Source organism: Nelusetta ayraudi, unplaced genomic scaffold (assembly GCF_046127955.1).
Source record: "Nelusetta ayraudi isolate G7.1 ecotype Tasmania unplaced genomic scaffold, CSIRO-AGI_Nayr_v1 ptg000026l, whole genome shotgun sequence".
In the NCBI taxonomy this organism is placed as follows: domain Eukaryota; kingdom Metazoa; phylum Chordata; class Actinopteri; order Tetraodontiformes; family Monacanthidae; genus Nelusetta; species Nelusetta ayraudi.
The window spans coordinates 126,252-142,237 of record NW_027466076.1 but is presented as its reverse complement, the minus strand read 5'-3'; the positions used below and the strand labels follow the sequence as shown (position 1 = coordinate 142,237).

At 51.1% G+C, this 15,986-nt stretch overlaps 1 protein-coding gene across 1 annotated transcript in view; it reads right to left on the bottom strand.

Annotated features, from left to right (window-relative positions):
• Window positions 1-15,986, bottom strand: part of LOC142889924 (kinesin-like protein KIF21A) — a 40,488-nt gene that overhangs the window by 20,234 nt on the left and 4,268 nt on the right. Inside the window, exons 2-11 of the mRNA XM_076028604.1 lie at window positions 7,184-7,406; window positions 5,551-5,733; window positions 4,269-4,409; window positions 3,564-3,695; window positions 3,291-3,458; window positions 2,671-2,786; window positions 2,175-2,370; window positions 1,840-2,029; window positions 1,693-1,759; window positions 873-1,067 (exon numbers count right to left, since the gene is read on the bottom strand). Coding sequence (XP_075884719.1) covers window positions 873-1,067; window positions 1,693-1,759; window positions 1,840-2,029; window positions 2,175-2,370; window positions 2,671-2,786; window positions 3,291-3,458; window positions 3,564-3,695; window positions 4,269-4,409; window positions 5,551-5,733; window positions 7,184-7,406 — 1,611 coding nt within the window. The remainder of the gene's footprint in view (window positions 1-872; window positions 1,068-1,692; window positions 1,760-1,839; window positions 2,030-2,174; window positions 2,371-2,670; window positions 2,787-3,290; window positions 3,459-3,563; window positions 3,696-4,268; window positions 4,410-5,550; window positions 5,734-7,183; window positions 7,407-15,986) is intronic.

The following is a 15,986-nucleotide window of genomic DNA, read 5'->3' as shown; positions in this document are numbered from 1 at the left end:
ACGTATCAATGGATTGGAACGCAGGTGTATTTTTACTACGTCAAGATTTATTTCATGGCGCCAAGGAACTGGAAAGTTTCCAAATGATCCCATGATCATCATTGCCAAATGCAAAGGATCATGGGTAGGCTGGCACGAGCCCTCTTTGATCTGATCAGCTCACATCGTTGTTGTCATGATTTGCGTCATGCGCATTGACGATGGCGTTTCATCCCTGGTGGAAATCAATAGAAAGGCAGTGGTTGGGAAGCAGTCAGTGTGTGAGGGGGGGGGGGTCACACGGCCGCTCGAGAGGGGAGCGAGTTATACAGCAATGCAATAAAATTTTAAAAACAAAAGGAAGACAAAAAAATCTAGGCTGTGTTTGATGGAAGTGAAGGTGGGAGAAAGCCCCCCCCCACCCAAAAAAATAAAAAATAAAAAAATAAAAGAGGAAGTCACAGAAGCGAAGGAAGGGAATGGCAGCAGGAGGGTGGAAGCTGGAGACAAACCTGGCGTCCTCCACCTCCTCCTCCTCCGCCTCCTCCACCTCCTCCTCCCTCTCTCTCTCTTCCAACAGCAGCTGGAGTCTTCCCATGTGGGGAGGGAGGGTTCGGGGGGGGGCGGGGCAAACGAGAGACGGAAGGAAGCGAGAGATGACGGGAGGAAGGAAGAATGGAGGGAAGAATGATCAGAGAACGTCGTTTTTTCCCCCACCGTCAACCCCCTCCCTTGAACGCACCGCGGCGCGAGCAGCCGAGGCCGCTGCTCGTTAATTAAGGACAGAACGAACCGTCAAACTGCTTCATCGTCTGATTGGGCTTCCAAAACTGGCCAACCGCGGCGCCAATCAGGACGCCGCCATCAGCCTAAGAGGGGCGGGGCCTCCTCACCTCTTTTTCTTCTTGCGCTCCCGCTTCTTCAGCTTCTCCAGGTCTTTCTTGGCCAGCTCGATGATGTCGCTGGTCTCCTTCTCAGGGGCCGAGGCGAAGGAGGCCGAGCCGCCGTAGAAGGACTGGCGGGTGGAGGCGCGGGAGAGGCTCTTCCTCAGGTGCTCGTTGACCGCCTCGCTCTCCAGGAGTTTGGCCCTGTGAGATGGGAGATGTCAATAAAAAAACAAAAAAAAAAACAGGGCCAATCAGAGGCCAGATAGAGAGTTTGATCTGTCAGATCTGTAAGAGGGAACAGGAAACTATCTGCTCTTTCGCACGATTTTCCCATGGATGTATTATAAGAACTGGATGCTATGGCAGCGAGCCGATTTTTTTCCCAGTGGCCACTCAAGGTACTACAGCAAAAAGAACTGAGGCGTGACCATCAACATTTGCCAGCGCTACCGCCCAGGGTTTATCCAGGGTCAGGAACAGGAAGCTACTGCCTGCATTTCCACCAACAACAGGTGTCGCCACTGCCGGATAATCAATCTAAATAGATCATCCAATCAACAGCATTTTTTTTTTTTTTGGAGACCCTCCTTTTTTCCAACTCTTGTGTGCTGTGAGCAAGATGTGGAATAAACGCAGCAGAAGTGGAATTGTTCCAAATGGCAAAATGTAACAAACAATAGAAGCTGATATCTAAACTAATGCTGATAAATTCACAGAAATTAAACACAGATTTAAAAAGAATACAAATTCCTTAGAAGAATTAGTAGAGAATAAATCCAGAAATTGTAAGGAAAAAATAAATAAATGTGCGTGCGTGTGCACAGACCTGAGGTCCTCGATCTCCTTGATGTAACTCTGGATCATGTTCCCAATCTCCTCGCTCCCTCCTTCACCTGCAGCCCAGACAGACAAAGCACGAGTGAGCTCCTGGCGCTCCTCTTCCTCCCCCTCATCCTACACCTCCTCCGCCCACCTGCCCTGGCGAGCGCCTGGTTGGCCTGGTCGCTGATCAGCTGGGTGAGCCGCGCCCTCTGGGCGTCGATGGTCTCCTGCATGGCCTTCACCCTCACCCGCAGGTTGCTGTTCTCCGTCTGCAGCATGGAGTTCTCGTGGAACATGTCGCTGAAGCTCTCCACGCCGTCCTCGCCCGCCATGCGCTTGCCCTGGGCGGGAAGAAAAAAATTCAATCCTTCAATCAATCAATCAATCAATCAATTTCGATTTTTATAAAGCAACTACGTCACATCTGAAGGCGCCTCAAAGAGAAAACCAGCTGATCCTTCCTAGTTCCAGCAGCGCCACCCTCACCGTCTTGTACTCCATCAGCTCCATCTGCAGGCGGGCGATCTCGGTGCGCAGGGCGCTGATCTGCTGGCTGGCCTTGTCCTGGTTCACCATCACCTTGTTCTTGATGTTGCGCGCTCGGTTGGCGTACTTGAGCGTGTTGAGCGTCTCCATGAAGTCGCAGTCTGACGGGCTGATGCAGGCAATCATCACCGTTTGGCTGAGACAGAAAGGACAAGAAGAAATGACTGATCTGGTCATTTTAGACTCAGAAGACTGCATGTTTTCCCCCTTTTAACACAAAATATCAAGTATAAGAGTCGGGCTCATCATAAATACCCTTTGTGAATGAAAAAAAGACAAAAGCAAAAACCTCCAAAAAACGATCAAATCAAAATAAAACGTTAAAAAAGGGAAAGAAGTTATTTCACAGAAGCAAAAAAAAAACAGCCTACATAGAAGACAAGTAGGAGGGAAGACTCAGTCGCAGGGGCACAGTTTCTGAGGTGCGTTCACTGACCTGTTCCCGCCCAGCGAGTCCTGCAGCAGTCGGGTGAGTTTGGAGTCCCGGTAAGGCACGTGTGACGCCCGCTTGCTGCGGTCGCCCAGAGCGCTGATCACGTTCCCCAGAGCGAGCTGGAGGCAGAGGAGGGGGAGGAGTCAGGCAGAGTTCACTTTTATTTATCTATTTACTTATTTTTTGTTCATCTCTTCCTGTATTTAAGAATAACTAAATGTGAAAGGCCAAACCGACCTCTTACACGCATCCATAGGCGGCATGCTGAGAGTTTTTCATATCTTAGAAAATAATACCGACCCCTCCCATCCAACCACGTTTCACCACGAGAGGGAGTTTGTGATCCCCCAGAAGGAGAGGAATCACATTCAGGCAAATGTCACTAATTAGTGAAAACAAATGGAGTTTTTGCTGCTTTCTAGCACATTAATCATTGGTTTAAATGACTTTTCTTTTGAACAAATGAGTTCTTGCAAAAAGGTTTGCAAGTTCGTTTTTCCCCAAAAATTATTAATTTAATTTAATTTTTATTAGAGCCTGTTGTTTTTTCAACCAAAAATGATTTTCAACGGTTCCATAGTTCTACCACTAGATGGCGGCATCGCTCCGCCGAAGGCGCTCACCAGGCCACAGTTGATGGAGATCCCCTCCTTGGCTCGGTCTCCCGTGGCTCCGGTCCTCTTCAGCCTCTCAGAACCAGCCAGGTCCACGAAGTGAAACTTGGCCGTCAGCGTCTCGTACTCGTCCATCTCCGAGTTCCCGTTGGAGACCCTGTTGTCGGTCTCGGCTTCCTGCTGAGTCACACACACAGCCACACACACACACACACACACAGCGGTCAGGGAACTCTTCGGCCGCCTGGTGGCGCTAAAGTGTCGGCGGCTGCAGGAACGAACGTTGTCGGAGGAGCAGACGCGGACTTGGCACAGGTGGATGGTGAAGATGGCGTGGGAGCGCGAGCTCTGCACGTTCATCTGGGTGCTGGCGGTGGTGCGAGACAGAGCGCCGAGCTTCAGGCACTGCATCATCTGCAGGGCGAGAGGGCAGGCTCACCTCCATCATCATCATCACGGTTGTCATCATCATCATCATCATCATCATCATCATCATCCTCATTATTACCACCATCACCATCATCATCATCAATGATCAAACAATGATCATGAACGCACCTTCAGTTTAAGGTTAAATGTGTCATATAAGTAATATAATAATAAGAAACAGCGACATCAAGTGTGTCCACTTGTCCACCTTCTTCTTCATTGGTTTATTTGAAGACGTGAGCAAAACATGCTGTCAGATTGTCCTAACCTGGCTTCCTTAAAGATATGGCAGCTATGGCAGCTAACTGTTAGCAAGGCCCTTGCTCGATGTATATTAAACTTTCACCAATATAAAAATCTTATATGAAGCCATATATTACACACCAGACCTTTAATATTTGTTTAAATGCCCCCTTGTGGCCACCACGTTTACTGCACTGCCTGCAGAGCCATTTAGTAGTCACAGCAAACATTCCATATATAATTCCACTGCATATTATACATCTGCGCCCATAAGTGCTGAGCTGCAACACCCTCCCGTCGTTCCCGCCGCCTCACCTCTGCCTCGGAGGTCACCGTGCGCGTGGCCACGCCCACCGTGTAGATCCCTCCGTTGGCGTCCTCGTGGATCTTGATGTGGGACTTTTGCTTCATGTCCCGCGTGGAGTCAAACAGGTCCAGGACCTCCTCGTTGTAGAGCTGCAGAGAGCCGCAAAGGGGTCACACAGGATGTCGAGGTTCAGACAGGAAGTCAAAGGTCGGACAGGAAGTCAATCGCAGGTGTCGTGGCCTACATCAATCTAGGGGGGGCAGCAGCAGTGTTTCAGTGCGTTTTGCCGTAAATCGAATAATATTTACTGTAACAGTGTTTCCCACGGACCTCAGCGTTGACCTTTGACCTCCTGAGAAACCACAGGACAAATAGGGACGGTGTGTTTGGTGTCAGGCTGCAGCCTTTATTTATTTGTTTATATTCAAATCAAACCAAAGAAAGGTCTCCCTACACACTGTTGTTGAAATAATATTTTTTTTCTTTCTTCCTCTGTTTGCTGCCAAACACCGGGCTAATCTCCCAGAGGTCTGGAGCCGCTGCATGGCCGTGAGCCGCCAAGTCGGCTCGTTTCCCTGTTTTCACAAGGCAGGAATCTCAGCGCTGTCACCGTCAAAGACGCCTCGGCACAAGTGTGTAGCGCTTCCCCCGTGAACCTCCCACCCCCTCACCCTCCCTCCCCCCGGCCCGCCTCACCCTCCGGCGACAGCTGATGCAGTTGCAATTGTCAGTGTGGATGTTTGTGGGTGACGAAGCACCGAGGTGATTAAGTTGCCAGTGTCAACAAGCAGCAGCCTGACCTTTGACCTCTTTGTAACAGCGTGGGGACCTTTTCTTTTTTTTTTTTTTTAAATCAAAAAACAAAACAACGCCTAAATGTCCCATTTTCTGCTAAATGTGATAATAATCAGTGTCTATCTCTTGTCAGTGAAATCCCTCGACAATTCATTTCTGGAAATCAGCCCTTGGTGATGTCACAAAGTGCACTGATAACACTCCCAGGTAACAATAACCAGTGTCTCCATTCTGTCAGCGAACCAACCCTAACCCATTCCTACTTCCTCTGCTAACCCACTCAGTTCTATAAATCATCCCTTTGTGATGTCATAAATGGCACTGACACCACTGCCAAGTTAATAACAACACCCCTCAAACAGGCTCCGCCCTCCTTGGTTTTTTCCTCCTACCAAACCATGCAGAAGGTCCAACGCAGCGTAATCTGCAGGCTGCAAACAGAGGGCTCAAACACGCTGCCCCCTGGTGACCAGAGATGGTAGCTGGCAATCGTACCTCCAGGAACTGGGCGTTGATCTTGAACTCGGGGGCGGGGCGGCCCTGCTCCTGGGCGGCCTGCCGGCGCTCCTCGATGCCCTTGAAGAGGTGGTGGACGGCTCGCGGGATGATGCCCAGCTCCTGGTCCAGGATGTTGACATCGAAGCCCGTCCCCATGGTGTAGGTCTTCCCCGAGCCCGTCTGCAGGAGCAGGAGGAGGAGGAGGAGGAGTTGAAACCCCAGCGCAGAAGCAGCGCTTCAAAATTGGCAAACCACGGAGGGAGAAATGTGAAATTGTGACGACTGCTAAGACTAAGAGATTTTCTGGCAAAAGAGTCCACAAACTCGCTGTGTCTGTTTTGACCTTTGACCTTTCTTGACACCTCCTTCTCAAAAACCCAGACCATCCAAAGGATGGTGGGGGTAGCATTTTGCTAACGTTTCAGAGCATTTGCAAGACACTTTCTTAATTTCTAAAAACAGAATTCTGCAAAATTCTTGTTGCAGTTGTTGTTGAAGCTCCTGGTGAACGCAGCTATTGGTTGCAACAAAGTTTCAATAGTAAAAAGCAGGCGACAAAGGCAATGAAGCTCCGGAAAAACATCCAATTAGCTGTTAGAATTGTTGTTTTTTTTTACATAAATGGGTAAAAATGTCCAGCTGGGAGGTGCAACATATCCAAAAGAACCAGTGAAGGCATCATCAGGTCCACCAGGCTGAATCCAAACATCCAGCTGCAGTAGTTTCAATGAAGACACAGCTCTTAACGTTTATTCAAAAGGCTGCAGGGGGCGCTGTGACATCGACCGACAGCCTCCGGTGAGTCCGAATCATCGGCGACAAGGTCAGGAAAGGAGGCGAATAAATGAAAACTGTTGGCAGAACATCAATGATCTCTCCGTGTGCTGTGACCAGGTTGCATTGTGGGTCAAGTGTTTTGACCATTTCCGACACAATCTGCTTCCCACACACTTTACACAGAGCCAAAAATAAACACCTGCGTGACTTCTGCTGCCTCTCAGAATCATCTTTTTTTTTTAAAGCAAAACATGGTTTTGACGGTGATGTTGATCCGGTCAGTCAAGAATAAATCTCTGTCCTCCCTCTGCATCCCCCCCCCCCTCCAGCTGCTGACGGTTGCGGCGATGCAGCCGGTGACTCTCGACTAAATCCAGATCAGCAGAAGTAGGCCGGCCGTTACCGGGCAGACGCATAAAAGCTGCATCTGCCTGAGAGGTTGTGCGTGAGGCGGCGCAGGGTTAGAGCTCCGTCGTCACGGCGACCGAGGCCTTTGAAAGGGGGAGGTGGAGGTTGGGGAAGTGGAGGAGGCGGAGGTGGAGGAGGAGGAGGAAGGAAGGGCTGGCTGGCGAGCCTGAGCATGCACAGCGTTACAGGGAGAGTGAGCGAGAGCGAGAGAGAGAGAGAGAAAGGAAATTAGGTTTCTGAAAGCATCTCCATCACCAGTCCACCCAGTTTAACCTGTTGAGCAGTTTATTGGCTCTGCAATTTACATTTTCTGATGTTGAGTTTTGTTTTAGTTGTCATCTTGCCTCTGATTGGGTTAGGGAGTCAGAGGCTAAGGCACAGCAACCAATCAGGACCTAGCAGGGTCTTTGCTGATCTCTACCCCCCCCCCCCGAGAGAGACTCGCCTGCCCGTATGCGAAGATGGTGGCGTTGTAGCCCTCGAAGCAGCCGTCAATCAGCTTCTCGGTGCAGGTGGTGTAGATGGCATCCTGCTGCGAGTCCATGTCGAACAGGTAGTCGTAGGTGAAGGCCTTGTCCTTGCCCAGGATCAGCTGGGGCTCGCCGGGCATCACGTAGGTGCAGATGTGGCATCCCTCGATCTTCTCCCGCGGCAGCTGAGGACGGATCCTGCAGAGAGGGAGAAGAGGACGCTGCGTTGGATTCATTCATTGGTTTGTTTATTGTTAAAAAAGGACCTTCGTATTGCATTTTTTTTTCTCTCAAGGAAGTTTGATTGGATGAAGCTCCTCCAGCAGACCCAGTGAGTCACAGAGAAAATCCAGTCGGGGGGTAAATAAAGTCTTTTTAGCTCTGAAGCAAGCAGCAGCAGCAGCTTCCTGTTCTCCTCACAGCTTCACTAAACCTCGGCTGTAGCTCCGCCTCCATCCAGCCATTGACCATGTCTGTGAAGGTTCTCAGTCCTCCAGGTCACCTTGAGGTAGAAGGGTTAAGTTAGGGCAACTGGACCTCTCATCTGAAAGGCTTCTTCAGTTGTGAAGGGGGTTGGAACCATTGACCACCTTCATCGTTGACCATTGCGTGTTTTTAAAATAGGAACTGTGATGGGGACGACGGACTGAGCAACGGAGCGACGGACTGCACGTCCAGTGGAAACACGCCGATGACAGAAATGAGGCTAAAGGTCAAAGTTCTCTTCAAACAAATCCAGTCACCATTTATAAGTGTGGGATTATTTGAAGCCATTGAAGGCAATATTGAAATAGGATTATTTTTTTGCAATTTCTTTTTTTTTTTTTTTGCACTGCGAGATTAAAAGCTGAGAATGATGAAACTCTGATAAAAAAAAAATAGTGTTATTACTACTAAAGCTGGAAATAAACCATCCATCCATCCATCCATCCATCTCTCTATATGGTTCATGTCATGTCCGTGACTTTTATGACTAACGCCCTCCTGAATTCCTCTCCTGACGTCCACCTCGTTACTCTCAGTGGGATCGGGATGGAAATAATAATGTAGGTCTTTCGGAGCCTAACTGGACCAAAGCCTGTGAGTTATCTGAGGGATCTCCTGAGTCTGGGCCTGCAGAAAGCACCTCAGTGTGCTTTAAAAGGGATCCCCCACCTCCCCTTTCCTGCCCCCCCCCCCCCCCCCCCCGGTGATTCCGGCTCCCGGGGCACCTGACAGCTCTGTGTGGATAAGAGCCTCTTTGTTGGCTTCCAGTTCAGGGCAAAACAATGCAGCGGGCCGACGGGGAACAGTGCACCCATTGTGTTTGGATCCAACCCGGGTCGCCGGCACCGGCACCGCGGCTGCAGAGTGACACCGGCGGAGCGAGGACGAGGAGAGAGGGGAGGGAGGAGAGGGGGGAGGAGTGCCTGCAGGTTAGGAACTCCTCCTGCGGGGGGGGGGGGGTGCTGTCAAGTGTTCCATGGAAAAACAAGTTCTAGTTCTAGTTCTAGTTCTGGTAAATAACCCGAACTAGAATAGCTAGAGCAAAGGTTTTTTGTAGAAGAAGAGGAGACGGGAATCTGAGCAGAACTTTCACAGCAACGTCTTATAGCATCACAAGGCAAGCATGCTAACTGGCTAACTGGACGTACGAAAACAAGCTTTAAGAGAAAGAGCCAAACGGCAGCTTTTCAAGCTGGATTTGGTTCCACAGCAAAGACAGATACTTGACAAAGCTCCTCATTGTGCGTTGTGCGATCTGGATGTGCGTGTTGCCGCCGCAGGGCTGAAAACCAGAACTATCAATTATCTCCCGTGTCAAATTGGGCCAATTTTCACCAATTACATGTTTCCCCGGCCGCTTTTTGGGTAGCTAATCCTGTCGTGGAGCCGTAAAGGGTGGGCGGGGGTCTTTGTTCCTGGCGGCTCAGCTCTCTAATTGGTTGTGTAATCCCGCCTGCGACTGCCGCACAACCGACACACCCGGGAATCTCGTTTCCTGCAGCGACTGCGTGCTAATTGCTAGCTTGCACGTGGCAAGGAATTCCATTCTTGCTCGTTGAAAGAAATATCATGTTATCTTTCTGATGTGAGTGTTTAAATGTCAACAGCACACAATTTTCCCCCAAATGGCGAGTTGTAATTCATGTTGTGTTTGTTGTTGTTTATATGCGTAACACTGGCGTTTTGGTCGTGCTGGCGATGCAAGCTGTTTCCGTTTGAGTTCAGTTTTTATACTTTATACACACACACACACACACACACACACACACACACACAATAGGAAGCTAACTAGCTAAATGAGAAGCTACCGGGAACTTGTTAGCCGACTCCAGAGTAAAGCGAGCGTCCTTGTATCAGGAAGAGAAACAAACAGTTGAGAGGGGCCGTGTTTATATTTGGGTCGAGGTCAGAGTTGAGGCCGGGGTCAGGGTCAAAGGTCGAGAGGTCACCGCCGCAGCGGAGACGCTCAGTCTGAACACCGTCCGTCTGCAACAGGTTCGGAACATTTGGGGGCTAAAATCCCCGATCCTGCACCTGCCGCCTGCTGGGAACCTTTAGGTGGGCAGTGAGGGGCCGCACACACACACACACACACACACACACTGCAGAGCCAACACATTGGGTTCTTTACCAGAAGATGTGCCGAGTACAGCAGCTCCCACAAGTTTCATGTCACCTCTGGGGCTTGACAGTGATGGGGTGGTGCTAGGCGGAGGGGGTGGGGCTTGGTAGCGATTAGGGTGGCGGTTGGCGCCGTTGCTCGCCAGGACCGGTCCGGTTGGCCGCCGGTTAGAGGAAAATGTGCTTAAGTGCTTTTGAGCTGCGTCACTGTCATTAGTCCTAATCCTGCCGCCAGTCACCGCACAGACCTCCACCGATGTATTTCAAAACAGTCAAGTCATGTGACTTCGGAAACGACCACAACAAAGAACAGTGAGGGAGGGGCAGCCGGATGAGAAGGAGGCCGAGAGCCGAAGGAGAGATGTTGCCGTGCGGCTGCGACCGAACGTCCTCGTTCAAATCGACGATTTCTCCTTTGCATCCACCAGAGCTTCTCATCCTTCTCACACCGCAGCATTTCTTTATCGTTGTGTCGACAGACACAGACACAGATTTAATTCTGGCTGCAACCATTTCTCTACAAATAACTGCTTTTTATGAAACTGAATGAAAAATGTTGTGTTCACATTTTCCCCTTAAAACCAAAAATGTGTTGAAAATGTGATTCAGTGAATCATGTGATCTGACGAAAAAGAACCTGATTGTCACAAGATCTCGGTCTAGGAGAACCTCTGGGATGTGGTGGACAGTTTGGGAGGACAGTTTGGCATCGTGGACGTGCAGCGGCTGATAAAAGGGGGATAAAGCGTTCGCTGAGTTTCTAGGCCAGTCTGAAGTCGTGTGTGAGGTGTTTGGTAGAAATAAGGAGTGGTCAGCAGGATCATGGGATCAGCGCAGCGGGGACTGGGGTGGGGGTCTTAACCCTGCAGGGGGCAGAGAAAGATAGCCGGGTTTCACAGAACCTCAGAGGACTTAAGACCAGGATGATCTCTGACGGAGGGTCGGACTGAAGGAAGTCTGAGAGTCTGAGAGGAACAAGACTTGAGAGTCTGTAGTTCTGCCCAGAGTGGAACAAGAGGACCAGGAGGACTAGGAAAACGAGGAGGACAAGGAGGAGCAGGAGGAGCAGGAGGAACAGGAAGACCAGGAGGACAAGAAGGAACAGGAGGACCAGAAGGACCAGGAGGACTAGGAGGACTAGGATGACCAGAAGGACAAGGAGGACTAGGAGGACCAGAAGGACCAGAAGGAGCAGGAGGAGCAGGAGGAGCAGGAGGAGCAGGAGGAGCAGGAGGACCACCTACTGCTGCAGACAGACTGCGAACAGCCGGTGAAAGCTGTCTTTCGATCCGTGTGTCTGTCTGTGTGTCAGGGGTCCGGAGTCGTCCAGCCAGCGTCTCCACAGCCTGACATCAGCAGGATGTGGTCGCCATGGTGACCGCCGGCCGGCGCTGGCCCGAAGAATTAGAGTCATAATCTGATCCCAGTGGGGGGGCGCGGCCAGTCTGGAGGGCTGGGCTGCTGCCAAGGAGGGGAGAATGGAGGGGGGGCGGGGAGGGGGAGGGAGGGAGGAGGAGGGAGGGGAGGGGCTTCAGAGCATCCCGTTGGGGGCGTCAGGCCGAGTGACGCCTGGGCATCAAATAAAAAAACCTCACGCTGCAATTTCACCTCCTCTCAAGGCGAACCCATTCAACCAACCTGAACCCTGTGTTTACTGCCCGCCGCCACACAGACACCCAGACCGGGCCTCCGGAAGAGTCCTTTAAACCCGGAACCTGGACTGAACCTGAACCTGGACTGATTCTGGGGAGCTGAACTTCGACTTGTGCGTGAAAAAAAAATCAGGACGATGAACTGAACAGTAGCAGAGATTGGCGATTAGCCAACTAGCCGAGCCGTTTCCATCGCAGCGACACGCAGTGCGGCGGTGAAAGACGCTGCTGTGACATCACATCCTGTCATATCTCATCAAAGTGGCTCAGATTCACAACCAGCCGTCCTCAAACATTAGCAACAACAAGCTGCAAACTAAACAGAGAGACTGGAAATACACTGGAAACAAGGCCCCCCCCCCCACACACACACACACACACACACACACACACACACACACACACACACACACACACACACCCTTTTCCATTAACAGGGTGTTGAAGTTTTTATCCAGCGGCTCTCGGAAAATGTTGCTCTGGCAAAAAATAAATAAACAAGGCGGCGAGCTGATAATGGCTTTGCCGCTTCCTGCGGGTCAAAGGTCAGGAAACAGCCTAACAGCGGCGGAGGAGGGGCGGCGGGGGACTGAGGGGTGGGGGGTGGGGGGTCAACGGCCATCGACACCGAGAGGGAAAACTGACAGCAGGCGTGTCGTCGAGTCGCACAACTTCACCTCTGAGGTGATTAAACAAAATCAGGCAGGTTGTGTCTGATGTGTCTGATGTGTGTGTGTGTGTGTGTGTGTGTGTGTGTGTGTGTGTGTGTAGGTATTTGCTGGAGGTTCCACTGAGTCCAGCAGGTCTGAACTTCTGCTGTGTCATTCAACCGTGCAGTGTTGACACACCAGGCCGGCAACACCGAGGACAGCTGTGTGTGTGTGTGTGTGTGTGTGTGTGTGTGTGTGTGTGTGTGTGTGTGTGTGCGTGCGTGTGTGCGTGTGTGCGTGCGCCTAAACCAACACGCACAGCGGCTAGCTGACATCTGCAGCTTTTCAGGGCTGATCAGTTCGCGCATCAGCGGTTGGGTAAACAGTCGGCGCCGGTCGCCCGGACGGCCAATCAGAACGTCTGAAGCCATAAAATCCCAATTGGCCAAAGTGCCGTGAGAGGCCAGCAGGTGGCAAAGCTGCGATGGGCACCTGTGCGGAGAGTCGGACGACCTTGAGAGCGGCGGACGCGTGGAGACGCAAGCTGCTCCAGCGTCTGGTCGACAACCAGAAGCGGCTCCTCCTGATGATGTCATCGCCGCCACCGTCTTCATCATCAACACCATCGTCTTCATCTTCACCTTCACATCATATTCTTAATCGTCTGTCACCATCTCACCACTGAACTCATCAGAAATAAGTTGCACTCATTTTTACTTCCGCTGGATCAACTTTTCAAAAGAAACTCAGTTCTGGAGGGGGGAAAAAAAGCCCCTTGTGATGTCACAAATGGCACTGATGCTTCTGCCGTGGAAAGTGCCCACGACTCAGCTTGGTGTTGGCTCCGCCCTCTGACCTTGTTTATTGTTATTTTTTTTCTCCCCTGTCAAAACACGTGGCAGGGCCACCAAAGCACAAGTTTTTAGCAGGAGGCTACAAACAGAGGGCTAAACACGTTGATCTCTTGGAGGTTTTAGCACCGTTCACATCCTATCCAGGCCAAATACTTTTGCTATTTTCTTGGAGTTTGGGGTATTTGGGAAGAATAAAAAAGAATCAACAACCAGAAAACAAGCAGCTTTTTTCATTTTCTTTGGCAAAACAACAACATTTTGCAACAACCAGGCCGAACACAACTCAACAGTAGAGCTGCAGAATTGGACTCAAACAGCTAAAAAAAAAAATCTACAAGGATTAAAAACAATCACGAGTAGATTCGTTAAAAAACAACTCCTCTAGCTTTGCTTCAGAGAGCCACAATGATCCAAGCTGAAGAGGGGCGGACCAGCGGACGCCACACAGCTTCAACAGCTTCGGTTCTTCCTGAAGTGCAGCGTCAGGGTTGGAGGCCGGCGCTACGCCCCTCGGCCGCCAGCAGGCGTCCCGCTGAGCGAGCGCTGCTATTTCCTGGCGCTCCCGAGGAACTATTTGCGGCGTCCCCGTTCCACGTTTAGCGCTCGGCCGCTCTCAGACACTGCCCTGAGCCGTGAGGGCCGGGAGGCGGAGCTGACAACAACATCATGACGGATCAGAACGGACGAGACAACAGGATGAAAAAAAGGAAAGGGGAAAAAAAAAGAGACAAGGAGGAAGAAACAGACCGGCTGTGAAAAAAAAGACACAGAAACGGAGACGGAGGCGACATATTTGCAGGGGGTGCGGCCTCCATAATTACACCCAATGGTTTCTGCCTGGCCGAGTGCAGCGTCATGCAGCCCGTGTGGTCGGGCTGCTGCATCGCTACACATGCAAAAATAAGAAAAAAAATGCGCTGAGTCATCCAGAGAGGAGGAGGAGACGGGCAACGATCTTGCAGCAGCGCTGCGGTCGGTGGCCCGGCCGGGCGCCTCTATTCTGGGTCTGAATGTGAAAGTAGGCCAGGATCGGTGTGGCTGGTTGTCATGACAGCTCGGCCGCTGGGAAAGTGTTCCGGCCGGCCGCCACCAGGAATAAGATCAGCTCTCAGGAATAAACTCAGCGTCTGATGGACGCTCTCGGACCGCCGCTGCTCCACGCCAGGCGCGACGCCGCGGGCTGCCGAAGCTGCAGCCTCAGTCCGAGCGGCGCCGCCGGGAGATTTTTAGAAAGCCCGTGCTGTCCGTCCCGCGTCGCTGAGAAAAGATCTGGATCGGAACCAAATGCGTGTCGGATCCCTGCAGGAACCGTCCCCCCACCCCCGCAACTGACTCACGGTCGTCATGGAGACCAGGACGAACCTTTGGAGTGATTCCGTGAAAATAGAGAACCAAAGACGTCGTCCTGGAAAGCCTCACCTTTTGTCTCACTGGTGGAGGCAGTCTGCCCCACCCATCTCCAATCAATCAATCAATCAATCAATCAATCAATCAATCAATCCATCAATCCATCAATCCATCAATCAATCCATCAATCCACTTTTATTTGTAAAAGCACTAAATCGTTTCCTCAGGCATCTCAAAGCGTTCTGTGCAGAACCCAAGAGAAATCCAGCTGGTACCAGCTGGTACCAGCTGAAGCCACAGTGGAAAACAGGAAAAACTCCCCAGTGGGAGCAAACCTGGAGCAGACCCCGCCCGCCTCTGGAGGGCGGAGCCATCTGCTTTGGCCGGTTGCGGTTTAAAAGAGAAGTAGAAAATCTCCACTTAAACACCTGACAGCCTGACGCATCTGCCTGCTAGCTAGGCCAACTGACGTTAGCCTCAGCGCAACGGCATTTCAGGCTTCACAATCTCAGCTAGGATGTCGCGGCGGGAGGGGGATTTTTTTTTCAAATTCAATATTGGACAAATAAGCAACAATAAATTAGCTATTGTGTTCATTTTCTTCGGGAAACACTGCTACAGCATTGCAAAAAAAATAAAATAAAAACTATAAAAGAGGAAATTCTCTTCTTTGCATTCTGTCTCGTTTACAGCTAAAATGTTTGCACTGGACTGAAGCTCGCAGTGAGAGAGATTTCTCAGTCGTGGCTCCACTGCAGCGGCAGCAGCAGCAGCAGCAACAGTAGCAGCAGCAGCAGCAGTAGCAGCAGCAACATCAGCTCCGGTGTTGACACTGTAACATAATCCAGCCTGGCAGCCTGCTGCGAGGTCAGCGTGTCGCTCTATTCGCAGCTCCAAACTCTCCAAACTCCACCTTCCGTCTGTTCGGCCGCAGGCTAAACTGCTTGTTATTCATAGCCGCCGTGCAGGGGGGGAGGTGGAGCGTTAGCTAGCACCTTAGCACCTTGGCTAACATTCAAAAAGACAAAGTGGCGCGTTGCGATTGCGAGTTTGCTGCCTCGGGCTGCCGCTGAATGCTAACCGGGTTCGCCGAAGAAAGAAGAGGGGGGGGGGGGGAAATAAGAAGGTCACGAAAACCGAACAGAACAGGCAGAAATTGTTGTATTTTTTTTTTTTAGAGAGAAAATCTCAATGAAAGAAAAAGCAGAAGGTCCAGAATCAGATTAAAAAAAAAACCTGAAACACACCAGAACAACAAAATAAATTGTTTTATGCCCGCATGAGATTTGACAGAAAATTAGATTTTGACTTTTGTTTCTTTGACGGACTACACAGACCCTAAATATCAGGGTAAATAAGGAGCTAATGGACGAGGGGCGGAGCCACGGCAGCCTCGAGTTCTAATCTAGGCCGTCACGCCGAGTTCCGTCCTACTGACTTTTATTTAAAGGCTGCATTGGAAATAGGCAGCGCCGATAAAAGCCTGAAGCACTGGAGGGTCTGGCGGCCTCGCTGAGGGAGCGGGGGGGGGGGCGACCCCGGCCACAGAGGAGGAGACGGAGGTGGGCGGGGTCAAAACAAAAATCAGATCTCCGAATCTGTGCAGCGCCGGGCCGCATCCTGGCGGATTATCCCAGGCTGCTCCTCCAGACTTGCTAGCTCGGCGGC